The sequence below is a fragment of the Triticum aestivum genome, chromosome 5B, assembly GCF_018294505.1.
Source record: "Triticum aestivum cultivar Chinese Spring chromosome 5B, IWGSC CS RefSeq v2.1, whole genome shotgun sequence".
Classification (NCBI taxonomy): Eukaryota; Viridiplantae; Streptophyta; class Magnoliopsida; order Poales; family Poaceae; genus Triticum; species Triticum aestivum.
In genome coordinates, this window is record NC_057807.1 from 638883869 (window position 1) to 638895640 (window position 11772).

At 44.8% G+C, this 11772-nt stretch overlaps 1 protein-coding gene across 2 annotated transcripts; it reads left to right on the plus strand.

Moving 5' to 3' along the window:
• Positions 1-6633: 6633 nt before the first annotated feature.
• On the plus strand, positions 6634-11440 carry LOC123113823 (probable CoA ligase CCL12). 2 transcript variants are annotated; one of them, XM_044535134.1, is made up of 14 exons: positions 6642-7034; positions 7408-7537; positions 7653-7912; positions 8023-8224; positions 8302-8342; positions 8562-8684; positions 8842-8915; positions 9031-9251; positions 9516-9610; positions 9692-9908; positions 9986-10111; positions 10477-10575; positions 10656-10865; positions 10955-11440. In XM_044535134.1, exons 1-14 carry the CDS (start codon positions 6757-6759, stop codon positions 11066-11068), a joined length of 2190 nt encoding a protein of 729 aa, XP_044391069.1. In that variant the 5' UTR covers positions 6642-6756; the 3' UTR covers positions 11069-11440. The 2 variants fall into 2 exon arrangements, 1 of the variants encoding a protein (XP_044391069.1); XR_006456228.1 differs by lacking the exon at positions 10955-11440 and having other exon boundaries at positions 6634-7034; positions 10463-10575; positions 10656-10871.
• Positions 11441-11772: the final 332 nt, after the last annotated feature.

The window sequence follows — 11772 nt, forward strand, 5'->3', positions numbered from 1 at the left end:
GTACTATCTTTTGTTTCTTTGTCAAAACTATGTTCGTCTGCTATGTTACGACTGCAACCCCGCGTAGCCTAGTATGTAGTGGTGGTGTGTGAGCGACATTTGAATATTTTCTGTAATATATGTGTGGATGTGAACCTATTTAGGCGTGACAACAGATACGTTTTATGTCTATCATTGTTATTATGGTTTCATCGTTTTGTAGCAACAGTTTGCTGCTACTAATGCGTCTACAAGTTTTAAAACATGGCAAAATGTAGTTCATCAGATATGGTTAGTGAAAGTCATCGTCGTTTTTCATTTGGCGATGCAGAGTCATTACAAATACCATGTCATCTTGCAGTACAGCTAACATGGCAGATTCAGTGCAAACAACACGGCAGATTCAGCATAATTAACATGGCAGATTCAACATAATTAACATGGCAGATCCAGTATAATTAACATGGAAGATCCAGTACAATTAACATGGTAGATCCAGTACAATTAACATGGCAGATCCAGTACAAAATATCATGGCAGATCCAGTACAAAATAGCATGGCAGATTAACTACACATAACATGGCAGATTAAGTACCCATAACATGGCAACTGCATTATCCATTCAACGTGTTTTCCTTCAACTTCTGATGCCCCTCAAGAGTCATTCTCCCAACTTAACAAAAAATTCACAACATCTAGGTTACAAAACAAAAATTCCACAAGGACAATGTCACAGCGCCCCAATGTTGCTTACGGATTGCCTGTCCCTTTCTTTGTTTTCTTGTGTTTTGCTTGAATCTCTAATCCCGATTTGTATCTTTCTCTTTTGGACGCCTCTTTGTGATGGATCGGGGCGGGTTCCTGGCCTGGGTTTGTGTGCTTGCTGTTCCAGATCCTATTTCTGAGTTTTCTGATGATGGCCTCGTGGACGAAGGCACACTTGACGTGCGGGGGAACCGGTGTAAGGCTTCCTCAGCTTTCCTCTTCTTGATCTTATCAAGCTCTCTTTTTAGGGCCTTCCTGTCTTTTTCTGTGACTCTCGCTGTCTCATCACTCTTGCATGCTTCATCAATTAGCTCAGCATAATTCTTTGTCAGCACAACGTGCCTCACAGCTTCCATGGTTGACTCTGGTCTCTCGTCATGCACAGCCAGAATTGCGTTTGTTGTTTGCGGCGCCAATGCGTCGTCAGCGTCCCAAGTCCATCGCCGTCTTATGAAATGGCGGGGCATCCGTGTCACCGCATTCATGTCCATTACTTCTAGTATGTGACGACACACAATGCCATCCCGTTCAAACTTGCAGCATTGGCAGTAGTATTCGCCTTGGCCGATCGAGGCTTTCATGAAGTAGTTCCTTCCCTTGTTTGGGTCATCAGGTTTTGAATCTGACATGCCCAAAATAGAACACACTTTGAACGTATGTTCGTCCACCTGGAAAGCCGTGAACATGCTGGCGCGCTTTATTTCTTCCTGGAATCTACAAGTTATGTTTGTTTTTTGTTAAAATGTGGTGTGCTGTTTTTTGTAGCACATTATGTTGTCGTGGCTTATAGAAGTACATTTCGTTTGAACATGGCAACTGTAGTACATTAAACATGGCAACTGCAGTGCCTTAGACATGGCAACTGCAGTACATTAGACATGGCAACTGCATTGCATTAGACATGGCAACTGCAGTACATTATACATGTCACCTGTAGTGCATTAGACATGACAACTGCAATGCATTTTGAACTGGTCATTGTCATTTCCATACAAACACCCCCACTGGAAGCGCAGTGCATAAAACATGGCAACTACATTTTATTTAAACATGGCAACCTTAGTTGAGTAAACATGGCATTTGTATTCCCAGTAAAAATGGAAATTGCATTTTTAGCAAACATGGTAAATGCAGTTCAGTAAACATGGCAACTGCATAACATTTTCAGTTGGCATTGCCATTCGCATACCAACATGCCCATTTGGAAGTACAATGTATTACACATGGCAAGTGCATTTCATTGAACATGGCAACTGCAGCTGATTAAGCACGACAAAACAGTAGTTCACTAAACATGGCAACTGCAGCTGAGTAAGCATGGCAAACAGTATTTTCATTAAACATGGCAACCACACATCATGGCAACTGCATTGCATTCTATATGGCACCTACTGTCTACGTGCTTTGCGCAAATAAGACTGTAACACAACTGACTTACTTGTTAAAGATCTTGTTGGTGTATATCTTGCTCATTTGCCTCTCCATCGGTAAATACGTTAGCAATTTTGGCTGCTTCAGTGCGGTGTTTGCTTCTTGCTGTAGCTCAGATCCCAGTATTTTTTGTTGCAACGCTGTGTACTGCTTGGCAAATTGAAGCAATGAGTTGCCAGGGCTCATGTACTTCTTCAAAACAGCATTGAACCCCTCGCTGCGCTGCGTAGTCTGCAGAAATGGGAAGAAGCATTGCATGAAGTAGGCCGGCACCCAGTACATTCGCTTCTCCCACAGGCTAGCAAGAGTCTCATTGTCTTGTACTTGATATGTTTCAATCATGGCCATCCAGCTCCTTTCAAACTCCTCCACTGTCAAGCTGTGGTCCACACACAGCTCGAATGCCTTGTGCAGCTCTGGACGGTCAGCAAAGAACGGTCCTAGCATCTCCTAAGCCTTTTTTATAATGTGCCACCTGCAGTTCCTGTGCACTGCCAACGGAAAGACCTCCTCTATGCCTGCGCGCATGTAAAAATCTTGGTTTGTTATTATGTTCATCGGTGCAAGGCCATCCATGCACTTCAAGAAGGTCTTGAACAACCAAACGTACCCATCCGTGTCTTTGTTCCGAACGAGCTCGCATCTGAACTACAATGACTGATTGTGGTTGTTTATTCCTATGAATGGAGCGCACGGCATCTTGTACATATTAGTGAGATACATCGCGTCGAATGAAATGCAATCTCGGAAATGTTTGTAGGCTCTTCTTGCAGCACCATCCACCCAATACATATTCCAGACACGGTCCTCATCGTCCAATCTTATCCTTTAGAAAAAATCTGGATCTTCTTTCACTTTCTCATCGAAGTAGGCCATCGTGGCTTCTACGTCAGCCCACTTGCTCTCTCTATGGTATTTTTCCTTTAGGTTTGTGACGTCAGCTGGTATGTAGGGCATGCTACTCAGAGTGCCATTTTTTTGTGGATGAGTGATAGTATCTGCACCATTCTTGATGGACCGACATTACAATCATGTAGCAACTTTATGAATTTCTTCTCGAGTGGGGTGAATCCTCTGTGGGCGGTCAGAAACTTCACCAGGTCGAACTTCTCTATGAGTTGGTGGTTGTGCTCGTCAAAATATTCAGTCACCACCCACTGTGCTCCATCTACGTTTAGCTTACACCATACAGAGCATTCCGTCTTGAGAATGATTCCTCTCTTTCGTTCCGGAACGACAGGCGAAACACCTTTCCCCTTCTTGTTCCTTCGTGCCTTGTGGCACCTCATCTCACCTCTGTTGTACTCGTTTGTTTTCTTAATCTTCCTATGGTATTCGATGTTGACCGCAAACCCATGGAACTTTGCATATGTCTGGTAGAATTCCTTTGCTTCTGCGAACAATTCAAATCTCTGCCCAACGTACAGTGGCTGAGGTACCATGATCTCTGATTGCCCACCATCTTCATCCCATTGTGCTTCGTCATCAGTTTCATGATTCACTTCAGTATCGGTGGCAGTTTGATCTACTTGAGTGTTCCCAGTGCTTGTGTTCAAAGGGGTGCTTGTCGGCATTGCAGGAATGATTGCCATTTCTGACTCTGACTCGGTATTGTTTGCGGCATGACTAGTGGCTGGCTGGAGGACCGCGTCTTCCGTGCGCTCAGAGCTTCCCGCAGTAGATGCCCCTACCCCGCTGTGCACTGTAGTTGTAGTCAGTAGATGCCCTGTAATAGGAAATAGGCCAAGCATAAGATCTTTTGCTTGAATGACATGTTTATCGTAACGGAGTACATCAACTTCAAGTGATTTGGCATGACATCATTCAAAACAATCAAGATGTTAGTCTGCATGTTGACATGCATGGCAACTGTAGTTGTCTAGTCATGGCAGCTACTGTCCAACAAACGTGGCAACTACTGGTTTTTCAGTAGTTGCAGCAGTCATGCATGGCAACCAGCTCATTTTTAGTACGAAAACTTTGATTCTATGTGCATGGCAGCTGTAGTCCTGCATACATGGCAAATACTGCCGCCAACACATGGCAAACTAGTGTGTTCTACCATCAATTTTTTTATATCATAGTCTCGAGCTCACTATGCAAAAAAATTCATTTTACCTTGCTATGCTGCATGTGCCCATCTTGTGTGGTCTGTAACACCAAATTGATGTGCTCTATCTACATTGTGTGAAGCTTGCCATGAGACGTTTGCCGGGGTAGAAGCATCGTAATAACCTATAAGCATGGTATTAGATGGGTAATGCATGGCAACTGCAGTTGTCCATGGCTGGCAACTGCAGTTGTCCAGGGATGGCAACTGCAATTGTCCATGGTTGGCAACTGCAGTTTGTCCATGGATGGCAACTGCAGTTTGTCCAGGGATGGCAGCTGCAGTTGTTATGGGATGGCAACTGCAGTTGCCATCTACGCTCCTTCTGCTAATTCATCGTCCGTAACTTCACTTTTTATGGACTCACATGTGTATGACGTCGATGGCAGGTACATGGGTGCCTCCTGACGCCACGTGCTGCATGAAGGCTCTGCATTTTTTCCCGACATAACTCATGAGTCTTTTGCCATCCTTTGCAAGTTTATTTTTCATGTTCAGACCAGTATGTTTCATTTTTCGTATGCGTTACCCTGATTTGCCACATTAGCTATTTGAAATTGGCTGCCCGTACATTTGTCAGTGTTAGCGTCATGTGGCTGAACTTGCCATGGTGCCCCCCTCAGTGTGTTTTGGTTATAAGAACCTGCAAAAAAATGACCGTGTAGGACATAAGTAGAATGTCATCTTGATCGTCGCGAACATGGCAAATGTTATTTTTCTTTTGTTTGCATGCATCATACCAATGACTGCGTACTGTTCTAGTAGTGGCAGCAACGGCCCTGTAGAAATGAGCTGTATTCTGATGCATCCCAAGGGGGCGTTTCTGGCCTTTGAGAACCGAAAAGATCAGTGCCATCTCCGTGACTCATTCTTTTTCCGCGTCTCGTTTCTGCCACTGTGCTATCAATCACTGCATAAACAAGAACGCATCAACAATCCACATAAAATGTATCCTTGTGTTGCTTGTGTCTATGCATGTTATTTTCATGCATAGGCAACTAGCATATCATGGCTAGTAGGACATGTACGTCCACTATCTTTTCTAAAATCTGGGTGCTAGCTATCCGTTTGATTCGATGGCATCAACCACTACAAATAGGATGGCAAGCAATAAGTTGACATGGTGGCAGTTGACGACAATGATAGGTGGCAACTGTCGTTAGACACCAGTGGCAATTAATTTTGACACCCCCATTATTCCAAATTTCTCAATTTTCTCTACCTTCTTATGGATTCCTACACATCCATTCATTTGCCAACTACGTGCATCAAACTACAGAGAACTTACGGTTATCTCAAACGTAGTACATGGCAGATCTAGTGTACTCTGCTTGGCAACTGCGAAGACACACAACCCATGTAGTGTATTACCCCTGTAGGATGGATCTAGTTGCCAAGCTCGTCGATAATTTTGCAATTTTTCTGTGCCACGTAGAAGGATGAGAAGCAGTAGGGAGATCAGGAGATTCACCTGCTTGTAGCTGGTCTTCTTTGGAGGGCGTTGTTGGATTGGGGGTGGGGGGTGGGGGTGGGTGGGGAGGGTGGGGGTGTGGTTTGCGGTGGGATTGCCCTACGGATCTGCTCTGGTTGCCATGGCAACCAGAGAAGGCCGGCGATGGAGGTAGGGGTTCGGGAGGTGGGAGAGGATGGCGGCAGCCGGGATTCGGCAGGTGGGAGAAGAGGCCGGGACGGCTGGATCGTGCGGGCTGTTGGGTCCTGTGGCCCGCACGTCCGGGCTGGGTTGCCACACACCGGACGTGCGGGCCGTGCCTTTGCACGCGCGAACGTGGTCGTGCGGGCTGGTTGCTGTCCATACTACACGAGGCGTGCGGCACAACCCCCCACACACCGGACGTGTGGCAGTTATCCGGATCCTTTTTTTTATTAATTTTGATGACAAGTATTTTTGGACGGAGAAAGTAGATGTAAGCTCACCATGTAGGATATAATGCCAGCAGACAATTGTCGCCTGTATCAACCAAACACCGTGCAGTTACATCAGATGAGTCAATGCAGACACCAAACGCCAAATCAAAACTGCTCCCTTAATGCAGACAACCTAGATGTCGACAATCAAACGATGTGTGCATGATGATTTTTCTCCTTATTTTTTCTCGTGCAGGCAAAATGGTAACCAAACGCGTGAATCGAGCACGGCCGACGGCGACGAGTGCCACCCCCGGCATCGGCATCTTAACCGAGAGCCGGCCTGCCTTTTTTTTTTTTGACCTACCGAAACACCGAGTGCGCACGCACGCGCGCACGGCAGACGGCACCACGCCTCCTACATAACCGCACCTACCCAGCAAAGCAACCAAAGCCGAGCCTTTTTTTTTTAATTTCCTTGTCCCTTTTTCTGTCTTCCTCGTCGTCGTCGTCCTCGTCAGACCAGCCAAGTCCCGTGCGCCGATAACATAGCAGTGTCACTAGCACACTCGCGCAAAGGCTGCGACCGCGAGGCACGCGGGGCATGGCGGCCACCGCGAGGGGAAGCGTGGGGGAGATCCGGGCGGCCGACGTGGAGGCGGCCGGGCTCGCCGCGGCCGACGCGGCGGCCTTCCTCGCCGCGCTCCGCTCGGCGGCCGGCGAAGACGGCGGCGACGCGGCCGCCGCGTGGGCGGCGGTCGTGGCGGCGGGGGTGCTGCGGCCGGACCACCCGCACGCGCTCCACCAGCTCGTGTACTACTCCGTCTACGCCGGCTGGGACCGCGCCGGCCGGGGCCCGCCGCCCTACTGGTTCCCGTCGCCGTAAGTCTAGCCGTCCGCCGTCCATTCTTTTCCTGGAAATACGGCTGAACAGGGGTTCTCTTCCAGCGCTTAATTTGCTTTGCTGCCAACTGTTTGATCCAATCGGGTGGGAGGAGGACCGTTTGCTTGGTGCTGGTACCAATCAGTGGCTAATCAATGGTGAAAGTGACTGCTACTGCTAGTCCATCTAATTCCACCAACCAGTTCAGCTTATGGTTCCATTTAACCCAGCATTTAGCCTAACAACAAACGTGCTATTTTGATACTAGCTTAAAACTGGGCTCTGGATTCGCATCATTTAACACTACTGTGTGATAGGATGATTGGTGTATATATACTTTACTTCATGACGCCGTTATCGCGATTGTTGCAGGATTGACTGCAAGCAAACGAATCTTGGGAGAGTGATGGAAGAAAATGGACCCAAGCTGTTAGGAGCATCCTATAAGGATCCAGTTTCAAGCTTTCGCCTCTTCCACAAATTCTCTGTTCATAATCAGGAGGTCAGTTTTTCTCTTTCTAAATTTGGGATTTACTTCACAGTGCAAGTGGACAACTAGAGCATCAGTTCAGAGTTTTTATTTCTTCACAATAACCTCCTAGGTGATCATTGCATAGGTCTACTGGAAAATAGTGCTGAAGGAGCTCTCCATCAAGTTTGTACGAGAACCAACATCGATTCTAGATGCGTCAGATAAATCAAAGAAGGGAGGAACATGGTTCCCAGGTGCAGTGCTCAACATTGCTGAATGTTGTCTGCTACCTTGGCCCTCCCAGAACAAGACAGATGATAGCACAGCTATTGTCTGGAGGGATGAGGGCTTTGACGATTACCCAGTGAACCGTATGTCGTTGAAGGAGCTTCGCACCCAAGTGATGTATGCATCTCTTAACAAATTAAGTGTAGGGGGCATGCAGAAACCTTTAATTTTCTTCTGTTCTATTGTACAATTTCATCATTATGGTATTGTTGCTTCTGTATTTTCAGGACTGTCGCAAATGCCCTTGATACCATGTTCCAAAAGGGCGACCGGATTGCAATAGACATGCCAATGACGTGCAATGCGGTCATTGTTTATTTGGCAATCATCCTTGGAGGCTTTGTTGTTGTGGGAATAGCAGACAGTTTTGCACCTCAGGAGATTGGCACTCGCATGAGGGTCGCAAAAGCAAAGGCAATTTTTACTCAGGTTCGACTGTAGCAACTAGCATGTCTTATGATCATCAGTACTGTAGTAGTGCTTATACTAATTTCACGAGATTTCAGGATTTCATAATTCGGGGAGGGAAGAAATTTCCACTTTACAGGTATATGATTGATCAAATTATTTAGTTAATATATGTGTTTCAGTAACTTAATTTGCTCAACTTAAACAAGCAAATTGTAGTTATTTAGTAGGATCACATCTTGTGAAAATAATCAGATTTAACAGTATATGTTTCATTTATACCTTTTTGCATGACCGTACTGAACCATCACAGAACAATTCTCAGCACTTGCTAAATATATCAAATTATGTTCTTCAGCCGTGTCATGGAAGGGACTTCAGCTAAAGCTATTGTTATTCCTGCAACTGGAGACCTTCTTGGAGTTACACCAAGGAATGGTGATATGTCCTGGAAAGATTTTCTTTCTCGTTCTGCTGGAAGGTATGCAACAAATTTGTTCCCTCCCATGTCACAACACAATAAATGACTGTCGTGTTCAGATGCTTTCTTTCCATGAAAACTTTAAGACTTCAGATTGCAAAACATACATGATTTTGTGATGTGACCAACATGGCAGCCATATGTCTTGGATTTGCAGGTCATCCATGTACTCTCCAGTTTATCAATCTGCAGACGCCCTAATTAATATTCTGTTTTCATCAGGAACAACTGGTATAGACTACCCTGAGTTGTTTTGACGCGGTTTCCTTTTATCTCTGGTTGCACTGTTTCTCTTGTTGACAACTTCACGCGTGATTTTGATCTGTTTTATTTGCTTTTGGTGCAGGGGAGCCAAAAGCTATACCATGGACACAACTTTGTCCCATAAGATGTGGAGCTGATACCTGGGGACATTTGGATGTTCGCCCAAAGGACATAGGCTGCTGGCCTACAAATCTGGGTTGGGTTATGGGACCTATTCAACTGTTCTCATCCTTTCTAAATGGTGCGACATTGGCTTTATATCATGGTTCTCCTCTTGGACGTGGCTTCTGCAAATTTGTCCAGGTGTGGCCTATGTTGCACCATCTCTTGGTTTAAACTGCTAAAGTCGATTTAACCTTGTGTGGATTTCTTTTAGTTAAGTAGGGTTTTGACATGAGCTTATTTAGGTATCCAGTACTTGTCTTGAATTGATCATAGATAAAGTTTATTGGCTACCTAATTAACCTCAGTCTGTGGATGCGTCAAAAGTCCCTGCATATTAAATTAGAAGCTAAATATAAATTGCTCTTACTCATGCGCTTCATGGTAATGTCCATTAAATTGCAGGATGCCCGTGTGAGTGTATTAGGATCTGTGCCTAGCTTGGTGAAATCATGGAAGGCTGGTAATCTTACTGAAGGGCTAGACTGGACCAAAATCAGGCAAGTTGCTACTTACACTGTTAGAAAGCACTCGATTTCATCACAACCTCGTTGAAAGGAGCTACAATTCTACAATTGCAGGGTACTTGCCACAACAGGGGAGGCTTCTGATATTGATGATAATCTGTGGCTATCTTCGCGTACCTGTTACAAACCCATTGTTGAGTGCTGTGGTGGCACAGAGCTGGCATCCTCATACATTCAAGGGAGTCTTCTGCAGCCACAAGCTTTTGGAGCTTTCAGTGGTGCATCAATGTCCACTGGGTTTGTCATACTTGATGAACAGGGAAATCCATATGTAAGTATTGTCCGTAGAATATTCTAAGTTTGGTGATTGTGTTCGCTGCATTAACCATTTTACGTTTGCTGTGACAGCCTGATGATCTACCTTGTTCTGGAGAAGTGGGTCTCTTCCCTTTATATTTTGGTGCTACCAATCGGCTTCTCAATGCTGACCACGATAAGGTTTACTTCGATGGAATGCCCATTTACAGAGGACGGGTATGGAGTCGCTTACCTCAGTTTTCCATATCTAAACTGCTTGACAAAATTATGAAGATATTCAACATTGGCAGCAGCCAGCAGCCAACAGCCAACATTCTAAGCTTTATAAAGTCAGTATGTTCTCCAAGTCTTCCAGTGGAGCCCTAGCGAGAAGATGAGAAGCAAACACGTGATTTAGACATGTTATTGTTCTCTGACATAAGTTTCAGTGATAAGTGTGCTATGAAAAAAGTAGCAACATTTTAGTCAATGTTCCCTTTGCTGAATCAACCAAATAAATCTAACTACATGCTATTAGAAGTTATCAGTAATAACCAGAATGGTGGAAAACTTAACACGTCGTAACAGTACTTTTGTTGCAGCAACTCCGACGACATGGAGATATAATCCAGAGGACAGTAGGTGGTTACTATATCGTGCAGGGCAGAGCAGACGACACTATGAATCTTGGAGGGATCAAGGTTGAAGCTCTTCCTTTCAATGTTTTCAATCCCTTGTTTGAATCTCATGAAACCAATGCAATATTTCTCTTGTTGAACAGACAAGTTCAGTGGAGATCGAACGGGTTTGTAATGGAGCCGATGAGGGTCTGCTAGAAACAGCAGCTGTTGGCATCAAACCTTCCGGCGGGGGACCAGAACAACTGGCTATCTTGGCAGTGCTAAAAGATAGATCGGCACCATATGATGCAAATATTTTGAAGGGAAAGTTCCAAAGAGCCATCCAGAAGAACCTCAATCCCCTTTTCAGGGTAAGAGTCTCTTTCTAAATTTCAGTTCGCATGATCAGATGGTTTGCATGTATAATGTGGGAATTAGGATGATTTGCTTGTCCTGACAGGTGAGCTATGTCAAAGTCGTCCCCGAGTTCCCGAGAACTGCTTCAAACAAGCTGCTGAGAAGGGTCCTGAGGGATCAGTTGAAGCAAGAGCTCGCGAATCGCAGCAAGCTATAAGGGGCCTGAGGGATACCCATCTCTTTTAAACAGGAAAATGGTTCTTCATAATCCAAGTTTATTGAACTCACAGCGTGTTACATAAGCGATGGTTCGGTTCCCTTTCATTCACTTCATTGAGGGTGTGTAGATTCATAACACTTGTTATTGTATTGTATGTGTTCAGCGCATTAGAAGTAATAAGGCGATGGCTTGCTAAAATCGGATCACTCTGTATGTTTGAAGGTTTAGAAGCCATCATATTTTCTTACGTTTTCTCTTTACACCTTCAAGACAAGATGAGCTGCATTATCTAGTGTCAGATCAAAACTCAGATATGTTTTCTTTGGTTACTCTTGCAACCTGACGATTTAAAAAAACTGAACTTCTTTAGACAGTTTCCAAAGCATCAAGTATCCATTTAAAGTATCGAATTCAAATCCAATTTGTGTTGGGAAAACCACAAAGAATATTGTTGCTCTTGAATTTAGTACTACAAGTAATATAATCTCTGCATACCCACGAGCTATCTAATGAATTGTGACATGAGCTATCTGATGAATAGGGAAGTTTCCATATATACATACATGATCCCATCCCATGTCTGATTTCTGAAGGAAAATCGTGCTCATGTCTGAATGATTAAAACTCAGATATGTTTTGATCATACTAGAAAACAAAATCCATATCGGCGACTCTATGCACGCCCTGCGTAGGCGGCCAAT

Excerpts from the sequence above, each read along its gene's own strand:
- LOC123113823 (XM_044535134.1), top strand. The coding sequence starts at position 6,757 with ATGGCGGCCACCGCGAGGGGAAGCGTGGGGGAGATCCGGGCGGCCGAC. Across the intron at positions 8,916-9,030 it reads GTTTTCATCAGGAACAACTG|GGGAGCCAAAAGCTATACCA; the intron begins GTATAGACTACC and ends CTTTTGGTGCAG. Across the intron at positions 9,252-9,515 it reads GCTTCTGCAAATTTGTCCAG|GATGCCCGTGTGAGTGTATT; the intron begins GTGTGGCCTATG and ends ATTAAATTGCAG.